Below are 14,034 nucleotides of genomic sequence, written 5' to 3'. Positions count from 1 at the left end.
TCCGGGTCAATGGGCGGGGTGTGCGTCGAGACGATTACAAAAACAGAGGCCATGATAGGAAGGTGGCTACGCGAGGTCAGTAGCTTGGAAAGGGATGAAAAGACCACAGAACTACTAAATTTTGCTCTCTAGGAACTCGGTTTTTGTCCAGGTAATCTGCTCACCTTGTCCCACCTTCCAACTTCCGATACTTGAGAATATGGGGAAGAATTTGCGGCCACACTCAAAATGGCGGAAACGTGGAGGCGGGGACGCAAGTGGAAGCGGAAGTACGTGTGCTGTCCACACGTGCTTCTGCCAGAGTGGTGAAAAGGGCGATCGTTCCCGGTGTTTGCAGAGTTAGATAGGGAACGGAGAGCGGAATTTAGTGGTCCAGAAGGTCCGGAAAGAGACGTTCCCGTTTCTACTCTGTCTCCGGACCGAGTGACACTCCCCCCGTTTCACCATGGGCAAGAAGGGCAAGGTCGGGAAGAGCCGGCGGGACAAGTTCTATCACCTGGCGAAGGAGACCGGTGAGTTACTGTCCGCGCCGTCTGCGAGCGAACGAATGACCTTTTCGATTCGCTCCCCGCTTCCCGAATATCGAGTTCCTGTTCCCCAGAAGGGGTGGTGGGTTGTGAAGCTGCATCACCCTGGGAAAGCGCCCCGCCGACTTTAATATTTTGTCGGTGCCCTCAGGTTACCGCTCCCGTTCCGCTTTCAAGCTGATCCAGTTGAATCGCCGCTTTCAGTTCCTGCAGAAAGCTCGAGCCTTGCTGGACCTGTGTGCTGCGCCAGGGGGATGGTGGGTAACACCGGCACCTGTGGCTCTTCATGGCCGCTTTCTGGGTTCCGCCGTTGGAAGACTGAGAGTTGCTTTGCGGGAGGGAGGGTGGGATACAGTAATACCAGTCTCAAACTTCTCCGTAGAGGTAGGTCACGAAAATAAGGTCTGGAACTTGTCTATTATATGTTCCCACCACTGCACTTGGTAGCGGCTCTTAATACGCATGGTGAGAGAGCATATTGCCAACGAGGGGGAAGAACGGTCCTGGATTACTTTAACTGGTATTACCTTCTTATAGGTTGCAGGTGGCTGCCAAGTTTATGCCTGTATCCAGCCTTATTGTAGGTGAGTAACAGGTGGGCCCTCCCTGTGAAGGGGTTGGGAGAGCGAGGTACTACTTGTGCTCTACATTTCCTTTCTCCTTGCTTGAGGCAGCCTTTTGGAACTCTCTGACCTGATTTCTTCCAGGAGTGGACCTGGTTCCAATCAAGCCTCTTCCCAATGTGGTGACACTCCAGGAGGACATCACGACAGAACGCTGTAGGCAGGTAACAGAACGCTGTAGGCAGGTAATAGGAATCTCTTTTCCCGTCTGCTTTATGTGCAGACACTCAAGTCTCTCCCTCTCCGAATGCTCTGGAGACAAGCTTCTTCAGCTTAACACGCCTTGAGCAGTGCCTGCATCGCCTGTATGATAAGACCCATGACACCCTCAGGCTCCGCTCCAGGCTTATTTAATCAGTAATAAGGTGTTTGGAATATGGAACAAGTGCAGAGATATTGTTGAAGTTTTTTTCAATGGCAAAGGGCTCACTCATAGAATATAAGCTCCGTGAAGACAGACGTGAGTTGTTGTTTTTTAATTGTTGCATCCAGTGCCTGGCACAGGATTTGGCCTGCTGTGGGCATTGAGCAAATGCCCACGCGGACAAATGGCTGAACGATGCCGGTGCTGTGGTTGCTTTTTTCCTATATAGGCCCTGAGAAAGGAACTGAAGACCTGGAAAGTTGATGTCGTGCTCAATGATGGGGCCCCCAACGTTGGGGCTAGCTGGGTCCATGATGCTTACTCACAAGGTGCTGAGAGTGGGGGGCACGGAGATGAGGGTGGATGTGGGCTTGCCACTCAGGCTCAGAGGTTCTCAAACTAGTTGTCTCTCTCCCACAGCCCATTTGACACTGATGGCTCTGCGTTTGGCTTGTGATTTTCTGGCCCGTGGAGGCTGCTTCATCACAAAGGTTTTTCGTTCCCGTGACTATCAGCCTCTACTGTGGATCTTTCAGCAACTCTTCCGCCGTGTCCAGGCCACTAAGCCCCAAGCCTCTCGACACGAATCTGCAGAGATCTTTGTTGTTTGCCAAGGTGGGCATCACTTTTTCTTTCTCATGAATTGGTTTCTTAGCTACCAAAGCATACTTTCCTGTTTTTTTTTTTCCCTAAGATTTTATTTATCTGACAGACAGAGATCGCAAGTAGGCAGAGAGGCAGGCAGAGAGAGAGGGGGAAGCAGGCTCCCGGCTGAGCAGAGAGCCCGATGCGGGGCTCAATCCCAGGATCCTGGGATCATGACAGCTGAAGGCAGAGGCTTAACCCACTGAACCACCCAGGCACCCCAAAAGCATTCTTACTTATACCTTATACTTACTTATACTTAGGATTCCTGGCTCCTGACAAGGTTGACAGTAAATTCTTTGACCCCAAGTTTGCCTTCAAGGAGGTCGAAGTTCAGGCCAAGACTGTTACTGAGTTGGTGACTAAGAAGAAGCCAAAGGTGTGTTTGGGGAATGGGCCACTCTCAGGTCTTGGAGTTCAGGGGAACTTGGGCCTGGTGTGTCCTGCACACACCTTAATAAAGGACTTCTCAACCTTCCTTCTTTCTCTCCCGAAGGCTGAGGGTTATGCCGAGGGCGATCTCACACTCTACCACCGTACTTCAGTCACTGACTTCCTCCGAGCTGCCAACCCTGTTGACTTCCTCTCCAAAGCCAGCGAAGTGAGTCCTCGGATTGGAGGGGTGCAGGGAAGCTCCAGAAACATGTCCCTGAAATAATCCCGACTCCTTTCCTTTCTCCCGAACAGATCTCACTGGATGATGAAGAGTTGGCCCAGCATCCAGCTACCACTGAGGATATCCAGGCGTGCTGTCAGGATATCAAAGTGCTGGGGCGCAAGGAGCTCAGGTATGCCGTGGGGGTGAGCACAGGTGCCCGGAGCCCCCAAGGCAGGGAAGGGCCTTTGAAGACGCAGCTGCATTTTTCTTCCTGAGGGGACCATTTGAGGAATTCACCCAGCGCTGGATAGTGGGGAACAGGATGTGCCTATGTTAGACATTTGGGAGGGGGGCCTAAAAAGGGGACGGGGCAAAGAGGGAAACGTCAGGGTCAGTCATGGTATTTCTGGGGCAGGTCCCTCCTGAACTGGAGAACAAAGCTCCGGCGATACGTGGCTAAGAAGCTGAAGGAGCAAGCGAAGGCCCTGGACATCAGGTGCGGCGGGAATCCGCGCAGCGTGGGGGGCGGCTGGGCTCAGCGGCGTGTGTGAGGGAAAGAACCAAACTGCTGGCGCTGTTCTGTCAGCCTCAGTTCGGGAGAGGAAGAAGAGGGTGAGGAGGACTCTAAGGCTGGAGCCGGGCAGCAGCTCTCTAAGGAGGACGAAGAGGAGGAACAATTAAACCAGACCCTGGCGGAGCTGAAGGCGCAGGAGGTGGCGGAATTAAAGAGGTGAGAGGAGCGGGGAAGAGCTCGGGGAACGGGAACCCCCGCCACAGAGTTCCTCAGGGTGTGAAGATGGGGGAAGAGGATGGAGGCACAGGTGGGGAATTTTGAGAGCTAGGGCGGGTTGAGCTCCTCAAATTGTCCACTCAGGAAGAAAAAGAAGCTGCTGCGTGAGCAGAGAAAACAGCGGGAGCGTGTGGAGCTGAAGATGGATCTTCCCGGGGTTTCTATTGCAGATGAGGGGGAGACTGGCATGTTCTCCCTGCGCACCATCCGGGGTCACCAGGTGAGGCGGGGTGAGGGCAGATCCGAGGAGACAGGACCGCCTGCTTGCTATTTGGATATGGGGGGGTGTTGCGTTGGATTTTTTTTTTTTTTTAAGATTTTATTTATTTGACAGAGATCACAAGTAGGCAGAGCAGCAGGCGGTTGAGGGTGGGGTGCGGGAAGCAGGCTCCCTGCTGAGCAGAGAGCCCGGTGCAGGACTTGATCCCAGGACCCCGAGATCATGACCTGAGCCGAAGGCAGAGCCTTAACCCAATGAGCCACCCAGGCGCCCCGGATTTTTTTTGAAGTGTGCTGAATGTTTACGGCCCATAGTTGCTGTGTTCATCTGTAAAGGATGACTCAGTGAGAGGAGACGGGGCAGAAAAAAACCCTGTTTTGTGTCTGAAAGGCTAGGAAGAAACACACATCTGAAACAGTGAGATGAGGAACATGTATGAGCGTGCTGTGGGTCTACTGTTGTGGAAGCTAGAACATGAGCACCAGGAGGCCCTCTCTGCAGGAAGCATGGGTTCTAGTCGATGCTGCCACCGGGGTCCCTGGGATGCCCGGATGTGCGATGGGGGGTTTTCTTCAGAGGAGGGCGGCGTTCTCCCGTTACCCGAGACCAGGTTAGCCCCTTGCTGCCATAGGCTGCTGCTCCTGATTAAAGCAGCATCAACATGCAAAGTGAACTTCTGAGCCTCCGGTGGGAATGGAAAACCAGGTCCTCTTTGTCACAAGAACAGCAGAGAGAGAGTGGTGGTTCTGCAGTAGATGACCACTTAATCGTTCTTTGCCTTAGTTTTCTCGTGTGTAGAGAATGATAGAATCTACCGACTAGGATTCTGGGGAGGAGTTTTTAAAAGAGGGTTTAGGTGTAACCCTTGGTAATGTGGTGAACTCTGAACTACTCGTTAGCTGTTATGAGGAAGTAAATTTTGAGGCTGACAGTTTTTAAGTGAAATAATTGTTAGATGTGTGTTGCCTGGATTTCTCTATTCAGTGGAAACAACATGTGTAGGTCATATTATTCTCAGGTGATTTTTTTTGTTTTTTTTCTCTCGTGATGTGCTTCCTGAGAGTAATTTTTAAAGAAAAACCAGTGTTTTAGAGTATTTTAAGACTGGGCGGTATATAGGCTTGAGGTGTTTATCTATAACCCTATTCTGCTACCACTGGAGAGGAGACAGCCAAGTGGGCTAGGTCAGTGACCTGGCTTTGAATGGACTTTTTTGGAAGATTTCTTATAGGGGCACCTGAGTGGCTCAGTCAGTTAAGCCTCTGCCTTTGGCTGGGATCATGATCCCAGATTCCTGGGATCAAGCCCCATACTGGGCTCCCTGCTATGTGGGGAGCCTGCTTCTCCCTCTTGATCCCCTTGTTTGTGTGCGCTCACTTTGTAAAATAAATCTTTAAAAACAACACTTTTTCAGAGAGTGAGCCTGTGTGTGCCCCGCAGTGGGGGGAGCGCAAACTGTCAAGCAGAGCCCCCTCTGAGCAAGGAGCCCAGTGTGGGGCCTGATCTCACAATCCCTAAGATCATGACCTGAGCGAACACCAAGAGTCGAACCCAGCCAGCTAAGCCACCCAGTGCCCCTAGAGTGGGATGTTTTATTTTTATTTTAAAAGTTTTTGTCAGCACAGCAGGGGGAGCGCCAGGCAGAGGGAGAAGCAGGCTTCCCACTGAGCAGGGAGCCTGATGCGGGGCTCGATCCCAGGACCCTGGAATCGTGACCTGAGCTGAAGGCAGACGCTTAACCGAGCCACCCAGGCACCCTGAATGGATGTTTCATGCACTTAGTCCATCACTTCCCTGTCTGTATTTGCCAGTGTATCTTCAAATGTTGCTAAGATAACATACAGGGGGAAAAGTGGTATATGCTTCCTGAGAACCCCTGACCTCTTTCTCCGTCAAATGCCAGCTGTTGGAGGCGGTCACACAAGGGGATATGAGTGCTGCAGACACATTTCTGTCCGATCTGCCAAGAGATGACATCTATGTGTCCGATGTTGAGGACGACAACGACGATGCATCTCTGGAGAGTGACCTGGATCCAGAGGAGCTGGCTGGAGTTGGAGGATCTCAGCATCTAAAGGACCAAAAGCGGTAAGTGGGGGCCTGTGCAAGCAGAGGCCTTGACGCCCTCAGCATGCGCCCTGAAGCGGAGCTGGGCACAGGTGTCACCAGAAGGGGCTGGAGAGCAGGTCCCCCAAGCCCCCACCCACTGTCCTTGGGTCTGCAGTGTACGATTTGCTGAAGTAGAAGCTGGTAAAAAAGAGGAAGAGGAGGAGAATCCGCTGCTGATAGCGCTGGAGGAAAAGACCGTAGTGCAGGAAGAACAGGCCGGTCTGTGGTTCTCTAAGGTAGGAAGAGGTTTGGGGGCCCAGACAGACAAGGACTTCGTAGGAGACCGGTGGCTGAGTCTTCCCCTCTCCCAGGATGGCTTCAGTGGGATCGAGGATGATGCTGACGAGGCGCTGGAGATCCAGCAGGCCCAGCTACTGTTTGAGAGCCGTCGGAAGGGGCGACAGCAGGGGCCAACACCACCTCCTGGTCTGAAGACTGAGAAGAAACCTCCCCAGCACCAGGAGGAAGATCCTAAGGGGCCAGAGGCTCTAGCAGCAGCCAAGACGGCCCCTGGGCCCGGCGAGGAAGGGGATGGCAGCTCGGACAGCGACAGCAGCAGCAGCAGCAGCGATGAAGAAAGGCAAGTGGCTGCAGCCGTACTGACCTTTTCTCCATGTTCAGGGTTTCCACCCTTGGTTGTAGATACTTTTTAAAAAAAATAGTGATAATCTTGAATTAAGTGGTCTGTAGTACAGCCCGGGGGGGCCTTTCGGGAAGTTTCTCAAGTATGCAGCAGGAAGCGGGGTGCAGTGAGGCAGGAGTGGGCCTGCGGACTGGCGGCAGTGACGCGGTCATCCCCTTCTGCAGTTGGGAACCCAAGCGTGGGAAGAAGCGAAGCTGCGGGCCTAAGTCCGATGACGACGGGTTTGAGATTGTGCCTATCGAGGACCCAGGTTAGCTGAGTACCTTACGAAATAGGGGACAGCGGAAGTCTGGGTTGGAATGGAGCTTTGACTTTTCCCTTTCCTCCCTAGTGAAGCATCAGGTACTAGACCCTGAAGGCCTTGCCCTGGGTGCTCTCATTGCCTCTTCCAAAAAGGCTAAGCGGGATCTCATAGATGACTCCTTCAGCCGGTAAGGGGGCCAGGAAATCCCGACAGGCGGCCCTGGTGGGGGCTGAGTCAGGGGCGTGATTTCAGGGCCGCTGTCCTCTCTGTCTAGGTACGCATTTAATGAGGAGGAGGGGGAGCTTCCTGAGTGGTTTGTGCAAGAGGAAAAGCAGCACAGGCTCCGGCAGCTGCCTGTTGACAAGAAGGAGGTGGAACACTACCGCAGACGCTGGCGGGAGATCAACGCGCGGCCCATCAAGAAAGTAGCCGAGGCGAAGGCCAGAAAGAAACGGAGGGTAAAGAGCGGGGCTGCCTGCCGCTTAAGTGCCGGGGCGGGAGTGGGGAAGAGTCTGCCTGACTGAGGCCCCCCCACAGATGCTGAAGAAGCTGGAGCAAACCAAGAAGAAGGCAGAGGCTGTGGTGAACACCGTGGACATCTCAGAGCGCGAGAAAGTGGCTCAGCTTCGGAGGTACAAAGGAGAGAGGGGTCACTCTCCAAGGTACACGAGGCTAAAAGGGTGGCTGGGAGCCTCTAACTGTCCCTTCCATTTACAGTCTCTACAAGAAGGCTGGGCTCGGCAAGGAGAAACGCCAAGTCACCTATGTGGTAGCCAAAAAAGGCGTGGGCCGCAAAGTGCGCCGGCCAGCTGGGGTCCGAGGCCACTTCAAGGTGGTGGACTCAAGGATGAAGAAAGACCAAAGAGCACAGCAAAGGAAAGAGCAGAAGAAAAAACATAGACGGAAGTGAGCAGAGCCACCAGGGCCCCTGAGGAGACAGCGTGAGGACACGGAGCTGTGATTCTGGCCCCCCTGGTACCAGCTATAGGCTTCCTTGTGTCGTAGTCTGCGGGGAAGACAGGTCAGGTGCCTAGAACTCTCGCGGTGGTCCTGAGGGGTGAGGGAAGATGTCCCCCTGCCCGAAGGAAGGTCTTGGGCCATGTCCTGTTGGTGCTGTAGCAGAGGCACCCCCTACCGGCACCAAGCTCTCTTGTTAGGAACGTGGAGACTAGACGAACCGTCTCCTGAGGGGAAGGTCGGTGTTGGAGTGGCAGTCACTCTTTCTGGGCAAGCTGGCCTCTCAGGTCTTCCCCATCCTCTTCTGTTATCTGAATAAAACCAGGGTAGTATCTTTTCTGACTTTCAGTTCCCAATTCCCATTAAGCACTAACTCAAGACAGCTGGGTGTTCACGTCATGCACTGTTAAAAAAAAAATCATAGTATATACTCACTGTGAAGTAGAAATGACAAACAATCCACAGGTCCCAGTAGTAAAACATTTACTAGAGCAAGCAGAAAGGAATGCACATCTTAAAGAAACCTTCACAAAGTCACAAAATTCGAAGTATGTATATTTCTTTTCCTTTTATAAACAAGATAGAACAAAAAAATCATCAAAATCATTTCAGCAAAAGATATTTCTACCATTGTGGCGAGTTAAAAAAAAAAATACAATGAAATAGAAGACACTTTAAAAGCTGTTGAGTTTTTGTTTTTGTTTTTTCAATTTAGTAACGCTTCAGACCTGGAGCAGTCTTGTTTCCAGGATCATCTTCCTCTTCAAGGGTAGAGACGGTCTGGGTCTGGCAGGCTGCTGCTTCCTGTCTCAGGACTGGATACAAACCTGGCTGGGAAACCTGAGCATGGACTCCCACTTAGAATTAGACATCTTCCTTCCCTGCAAAGTCTAGAAGCACCAAAATGCTTCCCCAAATCTTTAACAAACACTTCAGTGGGTTGGGTTTGCAGAGAGCCAACTCCTAAAAAGCGGACTGCCTGGCCACACGGCTAAGAAAAGAAATCTTACTTGTAGATGTTTATAAGGTGACATTTTCGTAAAAAATATAACGCTACATATAATATAAACCTAGAGTGAGTTTTGTGCCCTAGGAGGCCCTTTCTTTCAGGGTATCCTCAATTGACCATCACAACTCACCCAGAGCCCAATAGAAGGTTCCCAGCTCTCACTGCTTCCAAGGACCAAAGCAGCTTCCCAAGAAGACATGTGAAAACTGATCCGGATTAAGGGGTACTGTCTCCAAGCTCCAGCTAATCCACTAAGGACAGGGGGTCCTTACACCTTGGGCCCCAACCCAGCCCTGAGACACCTAGTTACCAAAAATCTTTCTAAAAATAAAATTAAAGACAACTGATTTCACACTGTAGCACATACCCTCTAACTGTCCCATCGGCTTTTCTTGCGCTTGGGTGGCTCAGGGACAGCGAAACCATCAGCTGTCTTATCTGTCTTGCTGTCCACCTTGTCCATCCTGCTGTCCGCCTTGGGGTCCACCTTGCTCTCACGATTACAAGCCTCTTTCCTGCTTTCACCATTCCGACCATCGTTTGCACCTCGGCTCTCTCCTGCGCCTCGGCTCTCTCCTGCGCCACGGCTCTCTCCGTGTCGACTGCCACCTCCTCCATGCCTGTTTTCCCCGTGACGGTGACCATCAGCATGACGGCTGCTGCTGCTGCTGCTGCTGCTGCTGCTGCTGCTTTCCGGGTAGCGGTATCCGTCTCCATGGCGACCACCATCTCCATGACGTGGACTGTCGCCATGCCGATTGCCACTCTCTCCATGACCGTGACGGCTGCCACCTCGGTTCTCCGTGTATCTCTCTCTCTTCCCATTGCCTCCCCCAGGCCCTTCTCGGCTGTTATTCCCTGAAGCTGTATTGTTGACTCCCTGGGCTCCAGGAGAAGGGTAGGTCACTGGAGCACTGCTGAGGTTCCCAGTATTGCCAAAGCCTGGGATACCCTTGGGGGCACTGGCAATGGGGCTGTCTGGACTGTTATGGCCCTGTTGGGCTGAATTGGTTGGAACAGAATTCAAGCTCCCTGCACTAGTCCATCCACTTGCCCCAGCAGCAGAGCTTCCCGCCTTCTGGTTGCTTAAGCTGGCAGCAACAAAGTGACTCTTGTACTGCGACTAAAAGAGAGAGAACAATAGCTAAGACAATAGGTTCAAGAAACCTGGATATATGAAGCTTGGAAATGAGAAGGTACATAGAAATTCTATACTCTCCTGGTACTGTAGGCCCCACCACCCTGTTCCTCTATTAATGAGAAAGAATAAATCTAGGGGACCTAGCTGAAACATCAGTCTGAACCCGATAAAATGCATAAATGAAGGCTCAACCGGTTATCTAGCTAACTAAAGTATAGATGGGTTCAGCATTCACAAGAGCTCCAGAATCAAACCTGTCTTAGCTAAAAAAAAAATGGCAATTACTCTCAACTCGATTACAAGGGCCTTGGAGGTGGGCGACACTGTTGGCAGGGAGGGAACACCAGCCCTGCCACAGCACAACAGTCCAGGCCCTGGGAGAGCGCACGGCCCTGAACCTCACTGCCCAGCCTCTACACCTGCAGCTCCAGGTAACCTGGCACGAAGCGGACATTCACAACTGAAAGCAGTTAGAAGGTCCTAAGTCTAGCAGCAAGCCTACAAGCTCAGCTACCCTCTCAGACCAGACCCCTCATCACTGCGTAAAACTCTTAGGTAACTGCTTAATTTCAGACCTGGAAAGCTGCTTTCATTGCCGTCAGCCGATCTCCCATGGCTCCTGTGGAGGGCTTGTAGGCCTCGTAATTGCTCATCACGTTGTTGTTGTTGCCTCGGTCCTTTAAAAAAAGAAAAAAAGAAAAAGGCACACCCATGAGGACTGAATGAGCAGAAGAGCCCACTGCCAGAACCGGCCTCGCATGCTGGAAACACAAGTGGGTGCTGCGACGTGAACGGAATATTTATATCTAATGGGAAAAGGTACGGTAGTAATTTTTTAAAAACCCTAGGACGCCTGGTGGTTCTAGGTTGGGCATGTGCCTTTTGCTCAGATCACGATCTTGTGACCTGCGTTGGGCTCCCTGCTCAGTGAGGAGCCTGCTTCTCCCTCTCCCTGCCACTCCCCCTGCTTGTACACACTCTTTCTCTGTCAAAGAAAGAAATAAAAAAAAAAAATGCTTATCCTTTTTAACCCAGTAATTATGTTTTTAGGAATTAACCCTAACCCTGAAGTCAAATTATGGCCAAAGCCATAATTTGTGTTATTTACACACACAAGCGTGTTTACATGATTCTGTGAAGCTTCAAGCTCAGCAGGAAGAGGCCACGAGGCACCAGAGAGCACATGCATATTGCCCGCACATGGCCCAGGCTCTGAATCCACTTTTAAAAGCCCAAGTCTCAGTTTCAACACTTACTGGAGTGTAACCTGGGGTGCCTCAGTTTCCTGACCAGCGGACCTGTACTCCCCAGGGGGTTGTCGGATTAGGTTAACATGCATGACTGCCCGCCACGGCTGGCCCCGGCATGCAGTAAGTCAACATTAGCTACCACGACCACCTATGGCATGCGCATGCGCATCGCCGTTACCGAGCCGGGGAGACGCTGTGTCAGAGACACCAAACTGACAGCAACACTCCAGAAATACCGACTGGCAGTTCGCGTCTTTGGTTTACGAATCAAGGTGATAGGTAGGCAACAGGCAGTGAAAAAGCCAGTAAGGGGGCACTTTTGTTACCTGTTTTGTGAGAAAAGCTACCTCTCATCTCTGACGCAATTTCCCACAGAATGTAGGAACTCAACTCTGGGAGTTAAGAGCTCCCAGCAGCAGACTCTAAGGCCAGTGCTAGTGGGCTTGTTAGGGTTCCGATTCACCAGGTCTGGGGTGGGGCACAAATACGCATTTACTGTTGCTCTAGGACCAAATCTTTGAACTGATGTGAATCTAGACTGATTTCCTGAGCATATCTAGTCACCAAGTACACACAGATGCTTCTTTAAGAGAAAGTCCCAACATTCCTCTCGAGGCTGGGTTCTGAACTCACTGAGGTAGAGGAGGACCATCCTAACATCCTCCAGGACTTGGAGCGGCGCAAAGGGTACAGCTCCAGTCTGGACTCACCGTGTTCTCTGAGCCTAGACCAGGCCGCTCCCTGTAGCCGAGGCCGCCTCCACCAATGTTCAGCTTTTTGCCTTTTCCTCCTTTAAAGCGGGATTTCCGAAACCAGGCATTCTGCATTGAACACAATTCAAGGTTAGGTCACAGGAGGAAGTGGCGGCCAGGGAAGGAGGACATCATCAGAAACGAAGTGGGAAGGAAGAACGCAGTGGTTCATCTTTAGCCAATGTATTTATGGCAACTGCTCGCAGGAACCACAGATGAGCTGCTTTTGGGAGAGCAGTCTCCCGAATTCGGCAGGGGCCCAGCCCCTTATCTGAGGCTTCCGATACTGCTGTTTCTCAGGGCCGTCAAGGAGGGCAGTGAGGAGGTAAGCCTCAGGTGCAGAGCACTTACTCGGGCCACTTCTAACTTCCTAGCGGAAAAGGAACTGACTTTCCATTTATTAATCTAGATGTACTATTGGACCTACACTTTGGAGCTTATAAGAGGGTCCTGAAGTGAAAGAAAAAGACCATGTGAAGTAAGGTTCACCAGAACTGGCTCTAGGGCAGATGTCCAGGGCAATTAGCCACAAAACTCAAAGTTTCATGTACCCAAAGCTTGAAGTGTTATTTGAACCTGATCGCTGCCAGCATATTATGAATCAGATTTATGTTCTTTTCAGAATGCAAACATCAATGGAAGACATAGCCCTTATATCTAACAATCACATGTTACAATCTAAGTGCAATACTTAAGAGGTAGGGCTGGCTTCAGAAAGGCACTGACCAGGGAAGCTGATCACACAGTCTGAGAGCACAGGAAGCCTAAGGCACAGAAAGAGATGTAGGAAAAAGCCAAAGACCAGATATGGCCTGTTCGAAAAGGTAGTTTAAAAAAATAAATGTAGTTTATGATGGGCTGTCTTGTACCTAGGAAATGGAAGGAAACATCATTTTACTCCTTCCTGCAATGCAGGTCCTCTACTCCCAGAAGCCAGAGCACGGGCAGCATACCACACTGCAAGTGCAGGATGGGTTTACTATTCTGTGCACTGACTTATGACTCTAAAAAAGACATAAGTCTCTACTATCAAAATGTGTATACCGAACCCATTTGTAATTTGGGGACTACATGTATTAAGATGACTCAGGATTTAGGGGTGCCTGGATGGCTCAGTGGGTTAAAGCCTCTGTCTTCAGCTCAGGTCATGATGCCAGGGTCCTGGGATGGAGCCCCACATGGGGCTCTCTGCTCAGCAGGGAGCCTGCTTCCCCCACTCTCTCTCTCTGCCTGCCTCTCTGCCTACTTGTGATCTCTGTCTGTCAAATAAATAAATAAAATCTTTAATAAAAAAAAAAAGATGACTCAGGATTTACTCCAGTAGAATGTCTAGCTTAGTTTTAGATTGGCAATCAATGTGATTAAAGTTCTTAGACCTAGTTTATGAGAACAGTTAAACACATCGTATTTTCTTAAGACATCACACATTTTTAGCCCCTCAAGATGAAGACTGGGAGTGAGGACAGTAGGGGAAACGTCCATCTCGTAGATTAAACTTCCAAGTGTGCTATGGGGCAAGCAGGCAGAAATTTCAGAGAGACAGATTTTAGCACACAGAAAGGAAAAAGCTTTTTTCAAATCAATGTTGCTGAAAGAAGACAGACCAGATGAATTTTAATGTCCTACAGTACGGATCTGTACCCCTGAAGGACTCCCCTACACATGTCTGCAACTTTTCTGTCATGTGTCTATGTTAGCTCCTCAGGCTTGTTGGCTTTGTTTTTAAATTGTTTTACTAGTTTTAGAACCTGGAACCATCTTTAGTATACTCTGCCACTCACCTGCATCGCCAGATCAAGGAGTTCCTTGGAAACATGCTGATTGGCTCCTTCCAAGTTCCGGACAAGGTCACCAGCAAAATTGCTGTCCTTGGGGGTCAGTAAGGTATAGGCCACACCTTTCTCACCCGCTCGTCCTGTGCGGCCAATCCTATGAGTGTGAGTATCAATGTCTCGTGCCACATCATAGTTAATGACAGTCTTAATTGAAGGAATGTCCAGACCACGGGCTGAAAGAAAAACACCCAAATTCTTTTATCCTTTAGCAGGAGTCCAAAAATCGAAGTAACCAAAAACGCTGGCCCTCTAAGAACCCACATTCCTGGGGCATCTGGGTGGCTCAGTGGGTTAAAGCCTCTGCCTTCAGCTCAGGTCATGATCTCA

At 50.8% G+C, this 14,034-nt stretch overlaps 2 protein-coding genes across 6 annotated transcripts in view; one reads left to right on the top strand and one right to left on the bottom strand.

The window, feature by feature from the left end:
- The first annotated feature begins 19 nt into the window (after positions 1 to 19).
- On the top strand, positions 20 to 8,062 carry FTSJ3 (FtsJ RNA 2'-O-methyltransferase 3). The gene is made up of 20 exons (XM_045984853.1): positions 20 to 512; positions 679 to 784; positions 1,065 to 1,111; positions 1,235 to 1,314; positions 1,744 to 1,843; positions 1,935 to 2,129; positions 2,423 to 2,538; positions 2,656 to 2,760; positions 2,847 to 2,947; positions 3,173 to 3,253; positions 3,344 to 3,487; positions 3,632 to 3,767; positions 5,671 to 5,855; positions 5,992 to 6,112; positions 6,188 to 6,456; positions 6,684 to 6,769; positions 6,851 to 6,950; positions 7,038 to 7,221; positions 7,301 to 7,395; positions 7,481 to 8,062. The coding sequence occupies exons 1-20, from the start codon at positions 446 to 448 to the stop codon at positions 7,671 to 7,673; spliced, it is 2,511 nt and encodes an 836-aa protein (XP_045840809.1). The 5' UTR covers positions 20 to 445; the 3' UTR covers positions 7,674 to 8,062.
- A 124-nt stretch (positions 8,063 to 8,186) lies between these two features.
- DDX42 (DEAD-box helicase 42) overlaps positions 8,187 to 14,034 on the bottom strand; it is a 40,858-nt gene continuing 35,010 nt past the window's right edge. For 4 of the 5 annotated variants that reach the window (XM_045984847.1, XM_045984852.1, XM_045984849.1 and 1 more), the window contains 4 exons: positions 13,654 to 13,880; positions 11,831 to 11,941; positions 10,446 to 10,547; positions 8,187 to 9,852 (listed from right to left, as the gene is read on the bottom strand). In XM_045984847.1, coding sequence (XP_045840803.1) covers positions 9,100 to 9,852; positions 10,446 to 10,547; positions 11,831 to 11,941; positions 13,654 to 13,880 — 1,193 coding nt within the window. In that variant the 3' untranslated portion in view covers positions 8,187 to 9,099. The remainder of the gene's footprint in view (positions 9,853 to 10,445; positions 10,548 to 11,830; positions 11,942 to 13,653; positions 13,881 to 14,034) is intronic. The other variant, XM_045984848.1, reaches the window with a different exon arrangement.

This window comes from Meles meles, chromosome 18, assembly GCF_922984935.1.
Source record: "Meles meles chromosome 18, mMelMel3.1 paternal haplotype, whole genome shotgun sequence".
Taxonomy (NCBI): Eukaryota; Metazoa; Chordata; class Mammalia; order Carnivora; family Mustelidae; genus Meles; species Meles meles.
Note: the sequence above shows the minus strand (reverse complement) of the source record. Positions and strands in the feature narration are given on the sequence as shown.